We start from the raw sequence: 24325 nt of genomic DNA, 5'->3' as shown, positions 1-24325 counted from the left end.
TATTTATACAGTTTGTTCTCAAGTGTCCTAAAACATTTTAGGAAGTTTTCATGTTGGCCATTATCAATTTGAGTATGAACCTCAGTTTGTTGTAGTATACCTTCTGCTAATAGAGGATTACTATGGGGATTAAGTATCGAAACTAATTGCTCATTCATCCTCGTTTGGCACATTTTAGAGTCCATTGACCCCACATTCGTGTCTGCCCCAACATAAGTTCTAGTACCATCCACATCTGCCATGTCCAGGTAGGGGTAAAAAGCTACAGAATTATTACAATAAAATCCCCAAAACTGGATGAAGTAACCAACGATAAACTAAGAATAGCAAAAATAAAACAATAACTCGTTGGACAACACACGGCAGGCAACACTAATAGAAATACAAAAAGTAAGCGCTTTTGCAGAGTACTCTCTGCTTCATCAGACATACTGAGACAGTTATAGCAATGTTTAAATAGTAGTGCATCATGGTACTACCACCAAGATCTGCACCCATAGAGGCTCCACCCGGGCCCTTGCCCTGGGCTTCAGTGCCACCGCAGTGGCCCTCCTACTCATCGCTGCGCAGCCCCTCTGCTCCCAGCATAGGCGATAGCTGCGTATGGGCCTGACACTCCAGCATTATCCATATTCAGGGCTAGTTGATTCGGCAGGTGAGTTGTTACACACTCCTTAGTGGACTCCGACTTCCATGGCTACCATCCTTGCTGTCTATATCAGCCAACAAATTTTCTGGCGTCTGATGAGCGCCTTAACTTGGCATTTGGTTCATCCCCCAGCACCAGTTCTGCCTACCAAAAGTGGCCCACTGGGTGCTCACATTCCACACCCGGTCCAAGCCAGCGAGTTGGGCTTTTTACCCATTTAAAGTTTGAGAACAGGTTGAGATCATTTCGGCCCCAAGACCTCTATAATCATTCCTTTACGAGATAAGACTGCAGAAACTTTGGACGGAACCAGCTACTAGATGGTTCGATTAGTCTTTCACCTCTATACCCAGGGTCAGATGGCCTATTTGCACATCAGGACTACTACAGACCTCCACCAGAGTTTCCTCTGGCTTCACTCTGCCCAGGCATAGTTCACCATCTTTCGGGTCCCACCAGTGATGTAATCAACTTATTGTATTTATACTAAGAAACAGTATGTTGGTAGCCCAAGTACAGAAACACTCCAGGTATGGTCCTTGTGCTCTACCTGGTCTTAAGGCGCATCAAAATTCTGCTACTGTAATGCGTCTTCATCCCTACTGTATAGATCGTTCCAACACGGGGACAAGATCTACAGTTTCAGTGGCAACAACAATCTGTTCAATTACATAATTCCATCATTCATTCATGAAGCAGATAAGGGGATCTTACCTTTTTGAACCTTTTCCAGCCACAGTCTAGACTGCAAGGCTCAACAGAAGTTGTAGAAATAAATAACAACATGCACAATGTAACAATAACAATAATAATATCACCATTTGTTAAACCAGGTAGGCCCCACTGGACACACGCAGTCCCATTTCAGGGGTGTCCCAGGAGTAATGTCTGGTTAACTGATTTGCTCAAGATCACACAGTAGCTAAAGGGAATCAGACTCTGCACCACAGGAACTACAGCTTGAAATCTTAACCGCTGCACCAACGGCCACACAGAATGCACCTTTAAAAGACTAGCTAGTTAATGACGGGTCCAAAAGACTGAAGCTACAGGGCTTGGAGGCAAGACCTAACTGTCATTATGCAAATGTAAAACAAAACCATACTTTTTGTTCTCTCCGTCTCCAATTTTAGCTCTTCATGAAGCAAAGAATAAAAATAAATAAATATATTTTTATTAAAAGTTAGTAACATTTTTTCTTGCGCATACAAATCTCAGGTCCATAACCCACGTTCTGAGTTGGTACCGAAGGGCAGAAAGGACTGATACTAGTTCTGAAATGTTAAAGGAGGGCACACACGACTGGCAATTACATTTACATGTTTGCTACGACAGGAAGGGCACCAATACATGTAATAAAAAAGGAAAGAGAATAATACTGCAGCAAAATAAGCAATACAACGGGGCTAATGGAACCCCCCCCAAGCACATTCGTTTTCCTCCATTTGAGATGCACCTGGTGTAGTGACACCACCCCCTTACATTACCAGTATTAAACTATAGTTCCCAGTGCCTTAGCTCTAGGATACCTCACAGTGCAGTGACACCCTCCTCCTTACATTACCACTATTAGCTTATCAGCTACAGTTCCCAGTGCCTTAGCTCTAGGATACCTACCGGTGCAGTGGCACCCTCCTCCTTACATTACCACTATTAGCTTATTAGCTACAGTTCCCAGTGCCTTAGCTCTAGGATACCTCACAATGCAATGACACCCCCCCCTTACATTACCACTATTAGCTATTGTTCCCAGTGCCTTAGCTCTAGAGTATCTACCGGTGCAATGACCTCCCCCTTTTACATTACGAATAATAGCTATAGTTCCCAGTGCCTTAGCTGTAGGACGCCTACCAATAGTATAATCACTGGAGGAATCTCATAAGGATCTTTACATTCTTTGTTCAAATGAAAATGCACATTAAAGCAATGAAAAGAAGTGCACAGTTACTACAATATACACCCATATCTCATGCGGTGTCACTACGGTACACAATATACACCCATATCTCATGCGGTGTTACTATGGTACACAATATACACCCATATCTCATGCGGTGTCACTACAGTACACAATATACACCCATACCTCATGCGGTGTCACTACGGTACACAATATACATCCATATCTCATGCGGTGTCACTACGGTGCACAATATACACCCATATCTCATGCGGTGTCACTACGGTACACAATATACACCCATATCTCATGCGGTGTCACTACGGTACACAATATACGGTTTACTATTAAAATGTCGAACGGCACTACGTCGACTGTACTATAGTCGAACACGGAAGTTCGAAAACAGTAATGTCGACGTCAAAAAAACAATCTAGGAATGGTTTTAACATGGGTCGAGGTAGGTGTTCAGTATTATTCAGAACTACAAACATCTCCCCTACCTCGACCCATGTTAAAACACAGTCCTAGATTGTTTTTTTGTCGTCGACATTACTATTTTCGAACTTCCATGTTCGACTATAGTACAGTCGATGTAGTGCCATTCGACATTTCAATAGTAAACTACAATATACACCCATATCTCATGCCGTGTCACTACAGTACAACAAACATACACCCATATCTCATGCGGTGTCACTACGGTACACAATATACACCCATATCTCATGCGGTGTCACTACGGTACACAATATACACCCATATCTCATGTGGTGTCACTATGGTACACAATATACACCCATATCTCATGCGGTGTCACTACGGTACATATAAACCAAAGTGATAAAACTGACGTGACCTCACAAGCTGAGAACAACTTCCCAGTAAGAAATACTGAAATGCCTTATGGGCACATCAGAAGCAAACTTTATGCAAAATTAATTTCAAATACATTAGGTTTCTTTTTTGATAAATGTCATTCCCCATCTACTGGTTACTAAACAATACAGAAAATGTCAAAAGCTTAGAAACATTCTTAAATATATACTACATTACAAAACAGAAAGCATCACAGAATTCATGTAAAGAAATCCATTATAAACAACCCTAATACAGTGAAACACTCATGCTGAGTACTTGTATTGCACAATTTCTACAGCAGTGCAGCAGTCCTACTTGTACTGTTTTGAATCTTTGTCCTGCAAAGGTTCTGGAAATAAGGAGTTTATTGATGGGCTCTCCAGAAGGGTAGATTCCTCAATCAGGGTGTCGACAAACTCCGAGAAATGTCCGTCTACCTGGCGCATCAAATCAGACTTCAAAAGCTAGAGACACAGAAAACAAAATGGAGTTACCCAACATCAGCAGAGTTTCTATGCCTTTAAGAGCAATAAAATATTAATCTCAGGACTATCCAGAAACAGTTTACAAGAACAGATCCTACCACCCATCGAAAAAGCCATGCAAGACTGGGAAGATGGGGGGATAAATTTACTTGATACAGAGAAATTACAGTTGTGTACACTTACTATAAATGTAGATGTTCGAGTGTATTCACTGTTACAATCATTACAGTTGGGTTATCTGCTTGCAGTAGCCCTCAGTCGGCCAGTCGGCCTGACTAACAAAGTCGTGGGTCCTGTGTCGGATGCTGTCCCTTCTTCCATGACGTCAGGTTGTCAGGGGTATAAAACATGCAGCCGACACCATTACATCAGTTTTTCTTGCCCCAGATGTCAGGTGCTCCCCTAATGGGAAGCAATTATATCTATAATTGGTTCCCTATCAGAAGTCTGAAACGCTATAAGCTTGAAAATCAAAATCCTGAAACCAAAAGCCTGAAAATTCAAAATCCCGAAAACCCAAAATCCTGAAACTCAAAATCCTGAAAACACAAAATGGACATACTGACGTCATTGTGGCTTTGCTATTGTTAGCCCTGTGGTGTTAGGTCATGCGCTGGGTTCAGGTAAGTGTGCGGTTGGTTTTATGTTAGGGTTAGGGCGCAGGTTAGGCATGTATGCAATAGTGACAAATATTGGGGTTAGGGGCGGTTTAAGTGAGTTAGGGTTAGGGCGCGGGTCAGGTGAGTGTGCGATAGTGACGGACCTTAGGGTTAGGGTTAGGGTCAGGGTCAGTTGGTAGATATTAGTGTCTTTATAGTGACATATTAGCATTATTTGTGTTTTCAGGATTTTGGGTTTTCGGGATTTTGAATTTTCAGGCTTTTGGTTTCAGGATTTTGATTTTCAAGCTTATAGTGTTTCAGGCTTCTGATAGGGAACCGTATAATTACAAGGATATACCTCCAATAAAAAAGCAAATACACCAAAAAGCTTTTTGAGCATAGTAAGGGAGAGTAGAGGTATGGCCAAAAGAAGAAAGGGGGCTGGAGGGAGGGTAACCAGGACTGCAACAGTGAATACACTCAAACATCTACATTTATGGTAAGTGTACACAACTGTACTATGTTCTTAATGTTTCACTGTTGCAGTCATTACATTTGGGGAGATTCCCAAAGCTAAGGTTGGGAGGAGGAATTTAAATAGAATTAGGACCAGCTATAAGACCCTGTAAGACTGCGGTGGCAAAGCCAGCTCTGAATTTAGAGAAAATTGGCAAATGATAATGCTTGGTGAAAGTATGTACAGAACTCCAGGTAGCAGCTTCTAGGATGTCCCTGGTAGGAACGCCCCTGAAAAAGGCTGTGGAGGTAGATGCAGCCCTGGTTCAATGGGGTCTGATGCCCTGTGGGATAGGTTTCCATGGTGCTTATAGCAGAAATTAATGCAGTGGCCTATCCATTTTGAAATGGTTTGCTTTGAAATAGCTTTCCCCTATGTCCCTGCAGCAAATGCCACCAGCAGTTGTTCAGATTTCCTTTGAGGTTTAGTCCTGTCCAAGTAAAATCTAAGTTGTCTGTGCACATCTAAGGAGTGCAGTATCCATTCCCCTTTGTTCTGTGGGTTAGAAAAGAAGGTAGGAAAATTAATGGACTGATTAAGAGCCACACTGGATACCACCTTGGGCATGAAGTAGGGATTGGTTCTGAGGTACACCCTGTCCGCATGAAAGATGATGAAAGGCTCCACTGCCATCCAGGCCTGTAATTCAGATACCCTTCTTGCAGAAATGATTGCCAATAGGAAAGCTGTTTTCCAGGAAAGGAATTTTAAATCTGCAGTAGCAGCTGTCTCGAAAGGAGGAAGAGTGAGTTTCTCCAAGATAAAGTTAAGGACCCAGGCTGGAGTTGGAGCGCTCCTGGGTGGCCTTAAATTTTTGGTCCCTCTGATGAACTGCTTGAGCAGTGGGTGAGAGAAGAGGGGAGGCTCTGTGCTGTAATGAGCTGAAATGGCTAAGTCATGAATTTTGATGGAGGAAAAGGACAGGCCCTTATGAAGCATCTCAGTCAAGTATTGCAGAAGCTGAGGTAAATTGGGCACTGCTGCACTCATCCCTTGAGACTGATTCCAGGCACAAAATCTTTTCCATTTTGCAGCATAAGATTTTCTAGTACTAGGCCTCCTTGCCTCTAAAATGATATCCATCACGGATTTACTGAGGGGTGTAAAGGAGAGATTAGGTAATTAGCCAGGCTGCTAAGTTCAGGGTTTGTAGCTGAGGGTGCAGAATCTGGTTCTCCTGCTGAGACAACAGAGAAGGAGTCTGAGGCAGGTGCCATGGGGCTAAGCGTGACACACTGCAGAAGAGGGGGTACACCAGTGTTGGAGTGACCAGTCTGGTGCAATTAAAATAGTCTTTGTCTTGTCCTGTTTGATCTTTAGTAGTACAGTGGAGAGCAGAAGCAGAGGAGGAAAGGCATAAACTGATAGGTTTTTCCAGCTGAAGGATACAGCATCCACTTTCCAAGTTAGCTTGTGGGGAATCCTTTTGCAAAATTTGTCCAATTGATGGTTCTGGGCGGAGGCAAACCGGTCTATATCTGCACTCCCCCACTTGCTTGTCAAAATGTTGAAAATCCTTGGTTCCAGTTTCCACTCGGTTGGGTCCATGAGGTTTCTGCTTAGTCTATCTGCCAGTGTATTTAGTTTTCCTGGCAGGAATTGAGCTTGTAGATTCACTTGGTAGCTCAAGGCTGTGTTCCACAATGGCATGGCTAGTCTGCAGAGGGGGTAAGAATGTGCACCCCCCCCCTGCTTGTTTATGTACCACATGACAATGGTGTTGTCCATCTTTACCATTAGTTGTCTTGGAAGAATGTGGTCCTTGAAGGCTGTCAGAGCATTCCGTAGAGCTAACATTTCCTTTTGATTTATGTGCAGGTGCATTTGACTTGGGTTCCATTTGCCCTGAATGCACTTCCCTGCCAGGTGAGCCCCCCATGCATAGTCTGATGCATCTGTTAAGGTTTGGGCGGCAGGGGGTAGTGTGAATGGTAGTCCCCTGTTTTGGTGGCAGGTCTCTGCCCACCAAAGGAACTCTAGGCGTAGGCAAGGTATGATAGAAATCATTGCTTCTAGATCCTGTGAATGTTGACACCATAAGCTTTTGAGATACCATTGTAGTTTCCTCATATGCAGCCTTGCATATGGAATTATAAGAATACAGGAGGCCATGAACCCCAATGCTTGCAGTATTTGCCTTGCAGATAGCTGGGTTTTTGTGGCCACTTGTTTGAAGTAGGTTGTCAAATGAATCCGTTTCTCTGGGGTGAGGAAAACCATCTGGGAAGTTGTATTCAAGCTTGCTCCCAGGAATATAATTTGTTCACAGGGTACCAGGTGTGATTTCTTTTTGTTTATGGTGTACCCCAGACAAGTCAGCACCCTTTGAACAAAGGCCAGATAATTCAAAAGTATATCCTGGCTTTCTGCCTGAATTAGACAATCGTCCAGGTATGGGTATATTTGAATATTTCTTTGCCTGCAAAATGCAATGACTTGAGCTGGGCACTTTGTGAATACCCTGGGCACAGTAGATAAGCCAAAGGGCAGTCCATATAACTTATGTAGCCTGCTTTTAAGCATAGGTATCTTCTGCAAAACTCCCTGATAGGGATGTGCAGGTATGCTTCTTTTAAGTCTAGTGTTGCCAACTATGCATCTTTGCCTAGCATAGGAAGCAGCTGGTGAAGAGTCAGCATCTTGAATTTTGGAATCACCAGAAAGGTGTTTAGAGTAGAAAGGCCTAGGATAGGATGCCATGTATTGCCTTTTCTGGGTACCAGGAAAAGTCTTGAATAGAAACCTTGTTCTTTTCCTCTTCTGGTACCAACTGAATAATCTCCATGCTTAAGAGAGAGAGAGAACTTGATTTTGGGCCTCTGCCCACTGATTTGGGGGTAGATCTGGCCACCCGCTTGGTGTTGGCAATGTGTGGAAATGATATCTGTATCCTTGGGACACTATATTTAAAATCCATTTGTCCTGGGTAATGAGTTCCCAATTTTTGGCCTGCAGACAAATCTTTCCGCCTAAAGGAGCATTCAGTTGGGAAGTTCTTGGAAGTTTTAAAAACAAGTCATTGAGACAGTTTTCCATAGGGGGAGTCATACTACTCCCAGATTTGGGTGTGGAAATCCCCCACTGCTTAGAGTCTTGTGTGTCCCCTGGGACTGAAATCTGGGGTTTCTGCTGCATCCGGGTTTGGCTTGAGAAGACCTGGAAGGGGCTGGAAAGGGCCAATGCCTACTAAATCTAGGAGGCTGAACTTGCAAGAAATCTTTAACAGTTTGCATAGATTTAGCTTTATCTTCCATCGTTTTAAGAACTTCCTCAGCTTGGTTGCCAAACAGGCAGTCCTGATTTAAGGGAGCATCCAACAGTTTAGCTTTAACATGATCAGGCAAAGATTGCTTCTTAAGCCAAGCATGCCTTCTGAGCACATACCCAGTAACAGCAGCCCTGCAAGAAGCCTCAAATGAATCAATGCCACATTGCAAAGTATGTTTACCAACCTGTTCAGCAGAATGCATTAAATCCTGTAATTATTTTCAGCACAGTCAGGAATCAACATCATTTTCTGTTTAAGCAACCCAATAACATGCTGTTGATACTTTAATATATGAAACTGGCAGTTTAAAGCCCTAATGGCCAAGGTTGCAGAAGTGTAAACCTTCGTACCCCATCTATCCAGCGCCATGGAGTCTCTATCAGAAGGGGTAGGATTTTTAGCAGTAGAAGCCTTAATGCCCTTGGGTCCCTGTGAAATAGTCTCTGGAACCGCAATAGGATTTTTAAAAAGAAACTTGTGTGAATCAGGAACCCTGTAATATATGTCAGGCTTTCTGGGAGAAGGAGGCAAAGAATCATCAACAACAATGTCTAGTACAGGAGGAATAGCTAAGGGCCTACACTGAGGCAGAAGTTAGAAATCCCCAAGTCTCTTTTTTGAATCAGAAAAATCCTGTATTTCCCAGTGGAAATGCTCCCTTAGAGCATGTAAGGTTTCCCCAAAAGAAAAATCCTCTGGAGGGGAAGCAGAGGGAATAGCGTCCTCAGCATCGATCAAAATCCTCATAAGTAGATAAGGGCAAATCCAGAGCATCAGAAGAATCAGAAAAATCTGAATCCTGGTCAGAAGATTCATAAACGACTTTAGTCCTACGTCTCTTAGAAGGGGGAGGTTGGCTTCCCCTGATTAGAGTTATTAGATCTTCAGCCATTCTTATCATTTGTTTTTTAGGCATAGAGGCCTGAGCATGCGGCCTGGGCGTCAGTTTCTTAAGCATGGTTCGAGATTTTGGCCTAAATGAAGAAGGAGGTGTCAGTTTAATATGCAAGTCTGTAGGCCTGAATACACCCTCAGAAGCTGGTGCCTGCACAGTGGCTCCGGACCCATCCAAGGTAGAGACATCTGCAGGTTGAAGCATCTTGCGGCATACTGGACTCCGAATGGGTCTCAGTAGATGCCTGCGAATCAGAAGTAGCGGGTGTCAGGGGTTGCGAAAGCACTTCAATGAGTACCGGCGAACTGGCGACTGGCTTAGAAGAAGTGTCATCGTCAGCTCTGGACCTAGGCGGACGTTTTTTATCTTTGCGTTTTTTTGGAATCCCGGTAGTCGGATGGCTAACCGACGACATTTCTGGATAATTAAACCGAGAACCGAAATATTTAGAGGTGAAAATATACAGACGATGGATAGTGTGCTGACTAAATAAAGCACAAAACCGACAGCAAGGTACATCGTGGTCAGGGCCCAGGCAAGGAATACAGTACAAATGAAAATCCTTATGAGGTATTTGCTTTCCACAAGTAATGCGATTATTAACTTTCACTGACATCAGTAAGGAGCAAGAAAAAGTTTCCCCAACGAGGTACTTAGCTTTAGTTGAAGACTTCGGTTCTGAAACTCGAAAATGAAAATTTCAGGAGTCGGCCAACTGGCACTTGCGAACTGCTTCTGCTTCAGGCACCGCACGGCAAGAAAGACTTGTGTAATGGTGTCGGCTGCATGTTTTATACTCCTGACGACCTGACGTCATGGAAGAAGGGACAGCATCCGACGTAGGACCCAAGACTTTGTTAATTAGGCTGACTGAGGGCTACTGCAAGCAGATAACCCAAATGTTATTGACTGCAACAGTGAAACACGAAGAATGTCAACATTTTTTCCTCCATAGTTAAAAACATAACAATGGTTACATTCCTCGTACACATCTATATGGAAACAACTACAAGACATCTGGCTAGAAGCAATACAAAATCAAATACTGGAATGCTTATCTATATTATACAATCCATTATATTGGATGTTTAAGGATTATATACTGAAAAATAAAACCGTTACAATTCACCCAACTATATAAAGTTAACAATATCAAACTTTAAAAAAAAAAATTGTTAATAAAGAACCCAATATTAATTCCTGGCTATTTTATCTCTTCCCTATAGCATTTACATCCAATAATTTAGAGACATTACAAATTCATACGATGAACACATTAAAACAAAGAGAACTTTTCTTTTGGGACCAACAGTTGGATAGAGAAGATTCTTCCAGTCAATCAAATAGTAAATACATTTAATATAGATAAAAAATATGTGGCTAACCTTGCAGACTTTAAGACAATATATTGTAAATAAAATTGAAGTAATGCAAATATGTGTCAAACAGAAAAGACCCAAATTTCTAGAATACATACTAATCGTTATAAATCAACCTTTCCTGGTTAACGGTTATCTGTCAAACATTACAAGTTTGTAAAGAAAACAAAAAGAATTCCAATATGATTTTTATACGAGTCAATAAATGGACATTTACCAACACAAGAAGATAAAGAATTGACAGTTAAATCTTCGAAATATACTACATTGTCACTTAAATGGCATTTATTTACTTGGAGATATTTTACATAGGAGCTTTCTTACTCCACATAAACTAGCTATAATGTTCACATATGAAGAGAAATGTTGGAGATGTGGAACAAAACTGAAGGCAGACTGGCAACATGTTTTTTATAACTGTAAAAGTCTTAGTGAGTATTGGAATAATATTCATTTCCTTCTCCAGACTATATTCAATGATAATTTTCATTTAACCAAATCTCTAGTTTTGTTCAACTCCCAAAGCCAAAGTGTGTTCCTAAAAAAACTTCAGTTTTATGGACTTTGCTTGCTGTAGCGTGCAAGATCATTACTACTGATTGGAAATCTGCTACACCCCCATCGTTCAAGAAGTCAAAAAACTTGCACTGACACAGTTGGATAAATGGAAATTTCTACCTTAAAGAGCAAAATAAATACTTCATATCACAATAACTGGCAGGCTAATGGAAATACTGGAAAAGAATGAACTAAGTACACACCAAGTTAAAATCTTTTTACAATAATAATATACAATGTATCACATGATTTGTACAAGCACCACCGTAAATAGTTTTGTTTCCTTTTTGGGTACTGAAGTTATATTGCTACATATTGTATTATAAATTTATTTTTTACATATTACAGTTAAATATTTTACTATATTGTAAATATCACGAATTCTACTTCACATACATAATCAAAAATATTTTACTGCTCTACTTTTCATGTATGATTAAATGATTTACAAAATACTAAAAAAAAGCCATGCAAGAACCTGAGGCTTATAATGTAAACCTGCAGCACACAATGAGATGGTAATATTTCTTTGAGATGTTCATTATACTGAACACTGCAGCAGCCTAAGCTATGTGGGTTGTGTCCTGCCATGGATAAAACAGCTGATCAAGGCTTCAGGGCATCTTCCACAAGCCCAAATCATTAGGCAACTCGAGCTGAGCTGACTAAAAGACAGATTTGGGTGACAAGCCCTTCAGACCTTTTCTGCTTTCAAAGGCAGTGCTCCGTGGTAGGCTTTCAAGGATTGAGAATCAGCTTGTACTGATCCACTGCTTTGCAGGTAAGTTCCCTTTGGAGGAAAAAACAGTCACCATCTTCCTTCACTGTACAGAGCCTGTGGTCACTACAGCTAACCCAGATACTGCAGCAGCTCTGCCATAAGGCCCAACTCCCTAATGTTTTCACTGAGAATTTTGCCATTGCACAATATCCTGTGGTCACTATATCCCACCTCGATACTGCAGGAGCTCTGCCAAAAGGCCTAACATTTCACTGAGAATTTTGACATTGTACAATGTAAGCAAATTTAACAAGAAGCACCTTGTTTGGTATTAGCTTCATCTATTCAAATACAAACCTGCCCTGTGTTGGAAAGTGGTTGTAATATCCCCCCCTTATACTGGTCTCTTGTCCAGTAGATTACACTATACATCCCAGTTCCTTAGCCTCTGTAGTTTCCAGGTTTCTGCATTCAGAAAATGAAAGAAAACCTATTCTACTTTGCATCTCTGCTTATTGCTGTCTATAAACTGATTACTCTGTTATCGGACATGAGGGTGGGTGGCCGCCGCGTTCAGATTCACTCCACACCCTCCATACAACAAGCCTAATACAGTACGTGGATGCTACAGTCATTTGCACATCTGACAACACTGCACATCTCCAAAAAAATTGCTCAGGCAGCGCTTTAACAGCCACTTAAAAATGGCTTTGTAACTCAACTCGTGCTCAAACCTAAAAAATAAAAACTACTACTATTTTTTCCTCAAATCCCTCTCTCATGAAAAAAAAAACAAAATTTAAAGTCTTCTCTCTTGATAATACAACCGCTGAAGTCACTTTTCATAGTAAATTATTAGGAATTACAGTGGATGACAATCTTAAGTTCGACCCGCATGTACAAAATTGCATAAGAAAAACTCAAAAACTGTGGCTGCTTTAAACAGCCAAAAACTTGCTCAACAATGCAACTAAAACTACACTTGCTGCTACTTATCTTCTCCAAACACTTCTTTATGGCACTCCCATCCTTACTAACCTTCAGATATCACAAAAATCATAATTTGAACAATGCTATAACAAAGTTGGTATATTTGCAACAAATACCTCTTCAAAACTCACCACTGTACAGCACTAAAAAGCCTAAACTCGTTAGAAGTACCGCCATCAACTAAAATATGCACAGCTTCTTACCACCTAGAAAATTATCCAGAATCCATCTGCTTGTCCAGCACTAAACATTCAACACAACTATGTTCCTAGTCGGTCATTACTATCCAGTTACCAAAACCTCCTCTGTGTCCACAAATCTATTAAATCTGCTGGGCATTGTCTCTACTCTTACAATGTTGCCAAGGCCTGGAACTCCTTACCTGTATCCTCCCCCCGTCCTTCAAAAGCCTTCTGAAATACGTCCTACCCAAAAGCTGTGTCTGTTTTTGCTCAACACCAGGATAAACTACATCACTAAATGTGAACAAGTTCCTGTTCATACTTCACATCTCCTTACTCTCCCTTCTTCATTCACTTTCTTACTTCTATCAATTTCTCGCCCCTGGCTTTTTCTCTAAATATACCATAAGCCTGCTTTTCTCTCACTTTCTACTGAAATTCATGTTTGTATTGTACTAACTTACCTTTAATTTCTCTATAAACTGATTAAAATTTCTCTAAATATTAAACCGTCAAATAACTTGTATCTATTCTTAACTTATGTTTTCATATTAGGTTTAATTTCCTATAACTGAAACTGTTGACAAGGTTTATATTATTTCTGAAGATTGCAGATTTGTTGCTATTAAAATGTTTTATAATATTTTAGAGCTTTTTCCCTGGGTCTCCACTGAAAAAGGGCTTCTACCCAGTTGGACTTTCCTGATAATCAAATGTAAATCAATAAAATAAATAAAATGTCCACATATTACATTTACTGTTTAAACATACTTTCCTGCTGAGCATTTTTTTAAGCTAGGAATATGTGTTTTTTGTTGATTGTCACTTGACTTTGCTGCATTTTTTAAAAGGGAGTTTCTGTTTATGATAGGTTTTAATGGTTTTTAATCATCCCAAAACTTTTTTTTTTGTGGAGAAGCTGTGTTTAACTTTTAAATACTTATATTCTACTGGCTTGTGCTACTTGGGTTTCCTGGGTTAAGAGGCACCACTTTGAGTGACCATGGAATAAGCTACCAGTTCCATGTTCAATCCTAGCTCTAGCCACAAAAAGAAAAAAATAAACCAAACAGGCATTGCTACCACAGCAGGCTGGCAATTTGCCTCAGGTGACTCTGCTGTGGTCAAAGCTGGCACCTCATACAACTCATCCTTGTCCATGGCTTCTTCTGGTGTTGTCCATACAGCCACTATGGACCAGGAGTTAGCCCCATCCTCTAAAGCTGTTGAGCTCTCCTCCGTGGGCAAGAGAGCCACTCTTGTTGGTCGTGGGAAAAGCAACAGGGAGGAGGTCCCTGCTTAGCCACAACGCTGCGCTCATCCCTGAGAAAACTGTTGCTGCCATTAATAAACCTATTTGTCCAACTTTCCTGTCAAAAAGAAACATAAAAACTGAACATTTACCCTTTTCTGCACCAGTTCCACTCAACAGGAGTAGTACACTGGGTCTGGCTAAGGGTCGTGGACAGGCTACTGGCCCTTATTACAAGGTGGCTTCTGGTGATAGAAAAAGGAATTCCTCTCTTCCTGAAGAAATTCAAGAAACTGAATCTTTAGAGGAATGTGATGTAGGCTCTTCTCCTCAGATTTCGGATTCAGACTGAGAGGAGAACACGGTATCTGAATCCTGCTGTCAGGGATCATCTTTCTCTGAGACTATTCTCAGATCTGCCAGCGTTTTCAGTGGGAGGACACTGAGGTATTATATTCCCTCAGAAAATACTGAGCTGTTACAAGTGGAATTCCTAAAAGCTCCTCCAATCCCCCCCAGTGGTGTCAGAACTTGAATGATGTGTTTATCACAGACTGTGGTTTCCCCTCAGAATCAACCTGCTGCACCTAAGAAAGCGGAGAGAATATATTCAGTTCCTCAGTCTCAAGGTTTTATACACTCTTCCCACACCTGAGCCAGCAGCTACAGTTTTAGTTATCCCAGCTGCTGTCAATCATTCTGTTAAACTTTTTTCTTCTGGCAAGAGCTGTAAAATAAACAGTAAGTTTGGGGGAAAAGTGCATCCTACTGCAAGTTTCATTTTTAGAATTATGAATTGTCAGGCTCAAATGTGAATGTTTAATTTGATTAATTGTGAAGGTATGTTTTATCTATGGTTCCCTCCTGTGAGGACAAATCTTGTGTAGTTTAGTTTGTGCTATTTTTCAGGTCATTACTCGTTGTTTAAAGTGTGTCTATGACTATGTAGATACTACATCCGGGATTACGGCCACAGAGACTGTGGTGCAGAGGTTTTGCTAGTTGCATTCTCAGAACCTCCCAGACAAGTAAAGAATGAGATTTTAAATTCATATTTGGATACAGATCTAGTTTTTGGGCCCTCTGCTGCAGTGTTTATCAAAACACGTGATGAGAGGGGTAAGCCGATTCAAGAAATTGCTCAGATTTTCGGGTCTATATTATATCATCGAACGCTTAAAAAAGCGAACGCTGATTGATCGACCTAATTTAAGCGAAAGCTTACAATCTCGAATTGTCAGATCAGCGATTTTTTTCCAAGAGAAAAAAATCGCTGATCCAAAACACATACACACAACACAAGCACACCAAACAAACAGAAATCCACACACATACACCTAAAATCTGATACCTAACCCTACACTAAACTATGCACACACCACTAACTACCCACTTACCTTAACCCAAACCCTAACCCTAAGGTCCGTCACTATTGTACACTCACCTCACTCGCTCCCTAACCCTAACTCACTTAAATCTGCCCTAACCCTCATGTCCACTCAATCACACACACACCTAACCCGAGCCCTAACTCATCTAAAACACCCTAAAGTACAGTTTTGTACCTACCATAAATGTAGATGTTCGAGTGCTAATACAGCTGCAGTCATAACAGATGGGTTCTCCTGCCGTCAGGCGGGTCCTCGGTCAGCTGAATTCCAAAGTCTAGGTCCGGCGTCGGTTGTCGTCGCTTTCTTACCTGACGTCAGTGCGACAGGGGTATATAAGACACGGCCAACGCCATTTTCTTCAGTCTTTCTTGCCCCAGATGTCAGGTGCCCCCAGAAGGAAGGCAAAATATATATATATATATATATATATATATATATATATATATATATATGTATATATATATATATATATATATATATATATATATATATATATATAATATATATATATATATAATATATATATATAATATATAATCATGCATTGCAATATAATCAAAAACCAGTAGTTGCAAGCAAATACACCATAGAAGGATAACCCAATCAAGTTGTGAGATGAGGAGTTAGCCACTAGGTCTGTACCCAGAGGGGAAGGAGGGAGGGAAACCTGGACTGTAGCTGTATTAGCACTCGAACATCTACATTTATGGTAGGTACAAAACTGTACTATGATCAAAGTCTTGGGTCCTGCATCGGTTGCTGTCTCTTCTTCCATGACATCACGTAGTCAGGGGTATAATGCATGCAGCCGATGCCATTACATCAGTTTTTCTTGCCCCAGATGTCAGGTGCCCCCATAATGGGAAGCAATTACATACAAGGTTACACCTCCAACAAAAAGCAAATACACCAGAAAGCTTGAATACAGTAAACAAGAAGAGAGGTACAGCCAAGTCAGAGGGCTGGAGGGAGGGTAAAGTACAGTTTTGTACCTGCCATAAATGTAGATGTTCGAGTGCTAATACAGCTGCAGTAATCACATATGGGTTCTCTGCCGTCAGGCGGGTCCTCGGTCGGCCGAATTCCAAAGTCTTGGTCCGGCGTCGGTTGTTGTCGCCTTCTTCCCTGACGTCAGAGCGACAGGGGTATATAAGTCACAGCCGACGCCATATTCTTCAGTCTTTCTTGCCCCAGATGTCAGGTGCCCCCCCAAAAGGAAGGCAATACAAAAATTCTAAGGCTATATGCCTATATATATATATATATATATATATATATATATATATATATATATATATATACACACACACATATATTCCAGCAATGCAATGTTATCAAAAAAGAGAAGTTGCAAGCAAATACACCATAGGAGGATAACCCAAAATAGGATGTATGAGGAGGAGTTAGCCACTAATCCTGTACCTAGAGGGGATGGAGGGAGGGAAACCTGTACTGCAGCTGTATTAGCACTCGAACATCTACATTTATGGTAGGTACAAAACTGTACTATATGTTCATCGTGCATACAGCTGCAATCATAACAGATGGGTAGAATCCCAAAGCTACGCACAGGGTGGTAGGCACTAGGTGGAACTGGGAGGAGCCAGAATGCCCTGCAACACAGCAGTGGCAAAGCCTGCTCTAGTTTTGGAGTATAAAGGTAGGTGGTAGTGTTTAGTGAAGGTATGCACAGAACTCCAAGTGGCTGCCTCCAAAATATCTTTGGTAGGGACTCCTCTGAGGAAGGCTGCAGAGGTAGCTGTGGCCCTTGTGGAGTGGGATCTGATGCCTGCAGGTACAGATTTACCATGAAAGGAGTAACAAAACCGTATGCAGTGGCCTATCCATTTTGAAATAGTCTGTTTGGAAATTGGCTTCCCTTGACCTCCTACAGCATAGGACACAGAGTTGTTCTGATTTCCTGAAAGGCTTTGTTCTGTCCAAATAGTAACGTAGTTGTCTATGGATGTCTAAGGAATGTAGCAGCCTTTCCCCTTTGTTTTGAGGATTGGGGTAAAAGGTAGGTAAGTGTATGGCCTGATTTAAAGCTACCCTGGATACTACCTTAGGCATAAATGACGGGTTGGTTCGTAGAGAAACCCTGTCCTAATGGAAGATAAGAAAGGGCTGCACAGCCATGAGGGCTTGTAGTTCCGAAACCCTACGAGCTGAGGTAATGGCCAGAAGGAAAGCTGTTTTCCAGGACAAATACTGCAAATCTGTTGAGGCAGCTGGTTCAAAGGGAGGCAATGTTAATTTTTCTAGAATGTAATTAAGATCCCAGGCTGGTATTGGTCGTTTCCTTGGAGGTCTTATATTCTTAGCCCCTCTGAGGAACTGTCTTAAGAGTGAGTGGGAGAATAATGGTGGATCCGTGTTGTATTCTGCAGAAATGGCTGAGGCATGGATTTTGATGGAGGAAAATGAAAGTCCACTGTTCAACAGCTCAGCTAGATACTGTAATATCTGAGGTAAATTCAGTTTTCTAGGATCCTGGCCTTTTTTCTCATTCCAAGCGCAAAACTGTTTCCATTTTGCGGAGTAAGCCTTTCTAGTAGATGGCCTTCTGGCCTCCAAAATGACATCCTGCACCTCCTTGCAGAGTAGGGTCTGTTGTGGTGTTAAGGAATTTTCCATGCAGCCAGATTGAGTGTTTTCAGCTGACTGTGAAGAGTTTTTTAGCTGTGCTGCGTCAGTAGAAGAGGCATTAGAGGTAGGGTCCAGGGAGGAGAATGCGTTAGGCTCCTCAGGAGTGGGTACCAGTGTTGTCTTGGCCAGTCTGGAGCGATCAGTATCATCTTCGGTCTGTCTGCTCTTGCTTTCAAGAGCACCTTGGGCAGAAGAGGCAAAGGTGGGAAGGCGTAAACTGTCCGTGCTGCCCAACTGAAAGAAAGGGCGTCCACTCTCCAGGCCTTTGAATGGAATGTCCTTGAGCAGAATTTTGTCAATTGATTCCTGTGGGAGGCAAAGAGATCTATGTCTGGCCTTCCCCACGCTTGGATTATCTTTGTAAACACTTGAGGATGCAACTTCCATTCGTGCGGGTCTGTCATATTTCTGCTTAGATTGTCTGCCAGCGTGTTTTCCAAACCTGGCAGGTACTGTGCTTGAAGTTCGATTTGCCATTCCAGAGCCAAGTTCCAAAGTGACATGGCCAGCCTGCACAGGGGTATGAATGTGTTCCTCCTTGTTTGTTTATGTACCACATTACTGTGGTGTTGTCTGTTCTTATCAATAATTGCCCTGGATGCAGGAGGTCCTTGAAAGCTGTAATTGCATTTATCACTGCTAGCATTTCCTTTTGATTGATGTGAAGGTGCTTTTCCTTTTGGGACCATTTGCCCTGAATGCACCTGTCTGTCATGTGTGCCCCCCAGGCGTAGTCTGAAGCGTCTGTTGTGATGACTTGATTTGCTTGAGGCTTGCAGAATGGTAGACCTGTGTTTGTTTGGCATGCTTGGGCCCACCATAGAAATTCCTTTTGCAAACATGGGATTAGTGGTATTATTGTTTCCAAACTGTGGCTGTGTTGAGACCATAGGTTTTTTAGGTACCATTGAAGTTTCCTCATATGCAACTTTGCCCATGGGATTAGAAGAATGCAAGATGCCATGAAGCCCAGAATCTGCAAGATTTTCCTTGCAGTTAGCCTGGTACAATTTGCTAGTATTTTGAAGTACTGAGTTAGTTGCCCCTGTTTTTCTGGCGTAAGATAGGCCATCTGGGTGTTTGTGTCCAAGTTGGCACCCAGAAAAATTATTTTCTGAGATGGTGTTAGCCTGGATTTCTCTTTGTTGACTGTGTATCCCAGAGAATTCAATAACCGTGTTACATAAGCCAGATGTTCCAGAAGTATGTGTTTGCTGTCCGCTTGGATCAGGCAATCGTCCAAATAAGGGTAAATTTGTATCCCTTAAAGTCTGCAGTAGGCAATTACTGATGCCAGGCATTTCGTGAATACTCTGGGCGCAGTAGATAAGCCAAAGGGCAATGCAGAAAATTGATAGTGGATTGAACCTGCAAGAAATCTGAGGTATCCTCTGCAGTTTTGTCTGACTGGGACATGCAGGTATGCCTCCTTGAGGTCCAATGTTACCAGCCAAGACTCCTTGCCCAGCATGGGAAGAAGCTGCTGTAAGGTGAGCATCTTGAATTTTGGTACGAGTAGAAATATGTTTAGGATGGATAAGTCCAAAATGGGTCTCCAATCGTTTCCCTTCCTTGGTACCAGGAATAGTCTGGAATAAAAACCTTGACCTTGTTCTTGAGTAGGTACCTCTTGAACAGCTTTCATGTCCATGAGCTTTGAAATTTGTATTTGAGCCTCTGCCCTTTGATTGTGTGCCACTTTCGGCATGCCTCTCATTTTTGGAAGAGTGTGGAAATGAAATCTGTAGCCTCTGTTTATAATGTCCAGGATCCATTTGTCTGTTGTGATAATATGCCAATTTTTTGAAAATAATGCCAGTTTTCCTCCCAAGGGTGCTGCCAGCTGAGACTTGCTTTGCATGCAAAGGGGAAAGTCATTGGGTTTGTTTCCTGTGTTGTTGTGCACTGTCTTCGCCACCTCTTGGTGCTGGAGTTTTCCATTGTCTGCCTCTATATGATCCTTGAGATAGTCCTCTGCCCCATGTGCGCCTGTATCTACCTCTTTGGGGCTTGTCAGTGGCTGGAAAGGACCAGTTTTTTGAAGGCCAATTTCTGCTAAAACGTGGTGGTTGTACCTGTAGAAAAGCTTTGACAGTTTGCATAGATTTAGCTTTTTCTTCCATTTTCCGTAGTATCTCCTCAGCATTAGTACCAAATAATACATCCTTTTGTAAAGGAGCATCTAGTAGTTTAGCTTTAACATGATCAGGCAAGGTTTGTTCCCTAAGCCAGGCATGTCTACGAATGACTGATCCTGTAACAGCAGCTCTACTTGAGGCCTCTAGAGCATCATAGCCACATTGTAAGGTGTGTTTACCCACTTGTTCTGCACTATGCATCATATCCTGCAACTCCTTCAAATCTGGTTGTTCAGGTTGTGACATTTTATTCCTTATTTGTGATAACAGAAACTGCTGATATTTAAGCATATGGAACTGACAATTTAAGGCCCTCATGGCTAGGGTGGCCGAGGTATATACCTTTTTTCCCCACCTTTCTAAGGATCTAGACTCTCTTTCGGAAGGTAATGGATTCTTAGCAGTAGAGGCCTTCATTCCCTTGGGGTTTTGAGAAATGGTTTCAGGGTCAGCATTATGGCTTTTGTAAAGAAATTGGTGTGAGTTAGGAACTCTGTAGTACCTATCAGGCTTGACTGGGGCAGGAGGCAGGGAATACGGATTAAGGCAAGCCTCAGAGTAAACATCATCAAGTATGTCCAAGACAGGAGGTATCGCCAGAGGTCTGTGCTGAGGTAGCAAAAGAAATTCCCTAAGTCTTTTCTTGGAATCTGAAAAATCTTGACCTTCCCAATGGAAGTGTTCCCTCAAGGTATGCAAGGTTTCCCCGAAAGAAAAATCCTCTGGGGGAGATACAGAAGGAATGGACTGCTCTGCATCAGAATCTTCAAAGGGAGAGTACGAGTGCTCCTCTTCATCAGAATGTTCTGAAATAATGGAGCCCTGGTCAGAAGAGGAGAATCTTCCTCCACTCTGGGTCTCTTGTCCGGAGGGGGTTGGGAACCCCTGATAAGAGTAATTAAATCCTCAGCCATTTTGAGCATCTGCTTTTTAGGCATGGGACCTGGAGATGGGCCCTGTGCAACAAGCCTCTTGGGATGCATGGCTGATTTGGACTTAGTAAAGGCCTTTATGGAAAAGGAAGATGAGGGTCTGAAGACACCATGGGTGGAAGTGGACCTGTCCACATTAAGAGGCTCAACACTCTCAGTGGCTTCAGTAGCTGTAGTCAGGGTATGGGCCGAGGTACCTGCGGTCTCGGTTACAGAAGACACCGCCAGAGAAGTGTTGTCGGTAGTCAGGGGCTGCGTAGGCGCCTCGCTGAGAACCGGACCACGTGTAGCCGGTTTTGGCGTGGTGTCGGTGGAGGCCGCGGACCTCGCGTGTTGGTCTTTGTCCTTGCATTTTTTGGACAAAACGGTAGTCGGAGTCTCCGACGACATTTTATAATCAAAAGCTTTACCAAAAAAGTGCTGGGCGAAGTCCGCCCGATGCTTAATAGTGCGTTTATTGAAAGTAGCACAAAAGCGACAGCCCGAGATGTCGTGGTCTGGGCCTAAACAAGGTATACAGAGGGAACGGAAATCCTTATGTGGTATTTGCTTCCCACAAGAAATACAATTGTTAACTGTCTGAAATCGGTCTGAGGCAAGAAAAGTTTCCCCAACGGGGTACTTAGCTTTAAAGAAGACTTCGGTTTCCAAATTTTCGTAATTTCAGGAGCTGGCCAACCAGCACTTGCGAACTGCTTCTGCTTCGGGCACCGCGCGGCAAAAAAGACTGAAGAAAATGGCGTCGGCTGTGTCTTATATACCCCTGTCGCACTGACGTCAGGAAAGAAAGCGAAGACAACCGACGCCGGACCTAGACTTTGGAATTCTGCCAACCGAGGACCCGCCTGACAGCAGGAGAACCCATCTGTTATGACTGCAGCTGTATGCACGATGAACATCACTCACAACCACACAATCGCACACTTACCTGAATCTAACCGGTAACTTTCCACCATAACACTGAAAATACTGAAGCGACAGAAACGTACAACCGAATTCTTTCCCTAGGAAAAAATTCAAATTTCTTCTGCTTCGATATTTTGCAGTTTCACGAAAATAAGTTAGATCAACCAGCGTTCACTTTTTTAAGCGTTCGAGAATATAACAGACCCAGATTTTCATCCCTCCTCCTCAAAAATGTTCAAGGGATTTCTCCATTCCCTCATCCAGTTTTGGCAAGAAACAAACTACACAGTTTCAGCAAAATGCTGGTAAGAAGATATTTAAAAATAAATGGCAGGGAAATTCCAAAAATAATGCAGCAAGCCCAGAACAAAGGACAGTGAAATAAGGCAGAATGACTATATAAGGAACCTTGCTCCCCCAACCCCCCACCCCCGACTGTCCCTTATCACTCCAATTCTCTGTTTGCAATCCTCTATTTCTGTCTTTGCCCACAGATTGTTTCACACAAAATGATTCTGAAGCTGATCCAGGAAGGTTAGCGATGGCAGTGGGAAAAAAAAAAGTACAGTTGTGTATACTTACCATAAATGTAGATGTTCAAGTGTATTCACTGTTGCAGTCATCACATTTGGGTTATCTGCCTGAAGGTAGCCCTCAGCCGGCCTGAATATCGGAGTCTTGGATTCCTGCGTTGGATGCCGTCTCTTCTTTCATGACGCCAGGTCGTCAGGGATATAAAACATGCAGCCGATGCCATTACATCAGTTTTTCTTGCCCCAGATGTCAGGTGCCCCCACAATGGAAAACAATTATATGTTATGTTACACCTCCATCAAAAAGCAAATACACCAGAAAGCTTAATTACACCAAACAAGAAGGAAAGATAGAGCCAAGAGAAGTCAGGGGGCTGGATGGAGGGTAACCCGGACTGCAACAGTGAATACACTCGAACATCTACATTTATAGTAAGTGTTCAAAACTGTACTATGTTCTTTGTGTTTTACTGTTGCAGTCATCACATTTGGGTTGATACCCAAAGCTAAGGAAGGGAGGAGGAAGTTAGAGAACATTAGGAGCAGCTATTAAGCCCTGCAAAACTGCAGCGGCAAATCCAGCTCTGGATTTAGTAAAGATAGGCATGTGGTAGTACTTGGTGAAGGTATGTACAGAGCTCCAGGTAGCAGCTTCTAGAATGTCTCTGGTAGGAACTCCTCTGAGAAATGCCGCAGAGGTAGATGCGGCCCTGGTGGAATGTGATCTTATCCCCTGTGGGGTAGGTTTTCCATGGTGCTTATAGCAGAAATGAATGCAATGGGCTATCCATTTAGAAATGGTTTGCTTTGAAATGGCCTTCCCCTCTGCCCCTGCAGCAAAGCCAACTAGCAGATGCTCAGATTTTCTGAGAGGCTTAGTCCTGTCCAAATAAAATCTAAGTTGTCTGTGACTGTCGAAAGAGTGCAGTATTTGTTCTCCTTTGTTTTGTGGATTCGGGGAAAAGGTAGGCAAATGAATGGACTGGTTTAGGGCCACACTAGACACCACCTTGGGCATAAAGGAAGGATTGGTCCTGAGGGAAACCCTGCCTGCATGGAAGATAATGAAGGGCTCCACTGCCATGAGGGCCTATAATTCAGACACTCTTCTTGCTGAAGTGATGGCTAGAAGGAAGGAAGGAAGGCTGTTTTCCAAGAAAGGAATTTCAACTCTGCAGTTGCAGCTGGTTCAAAGGGAGGGAGAGTGTTTCCAATACAAAGTTAAGGTCCCAGGCTGGGGTAGGGGCTCTCCTGTGGGGGGGGGGGTCTTAAATTTTTGGCCCCACTGAGGAATTGCTTTAGCAGGGGGTGAGAGAAGAGGGGTGGTTCAGTATTATAATGTGCTGAAATGAAAGAGGCATGTATTTTAATTGATGAGAAGGATAGGCCCTTCTGGCGCATTTCTGTTAAGTACTGAAGTATATGAGGCAAGCTGGGCACCGTTGCTCCCAAGTGGCCTCTAGTTTGAAGTAGGTTGTCAAATGAATTTATTTCTCTGACATGAGGAAAGCCATCTG

General features: G+C 42.4%; 1 protein-coding gene across 3 annotated transcripts in view; it reads right to left on the bottom strand.

Moving 5' to 3' along the window:
• Positions 1-24325, bottom strand: part of SOAT1 (sterol O-acyltransferase 1) — a 1410727-nt gene that overhangs the window by 761038 nt on the left and 625364 nt on the right. For all 3 annotated transcript variants that reach the window (XM_044085246.1, XM_044085245.1, XM_044085244.1), the window contains exon 4: positions 3726-3874. In XM_044085246.1, coding sequence (XP_043941181.1) covers positions 3726-3874 — 149 coding nt within the window. The remainder of the gene's footprint in view (positions 1-3725; positions 3875-24325) is intronic.

This window comes from Protopterus annectens, chromosome 10.part0 (genome assembly GCF_019279795.1).
Source record: "Protopterus annectens isolate FY-2018-M chromosome 10.part0, PAN1.0, whole genome shotgun sequence".
Lineage (NCBI taxonomy): Eukaryota > Metazoa > Chordata > Ceratodontiformes > Protopteridae > Protopterus > Protopterus annectens.
The sequence above is the reverse complement of the archived record's forward strand: the minus strand, read 5'-3'. Positions and strand labels throughout refer to the sequence as shown.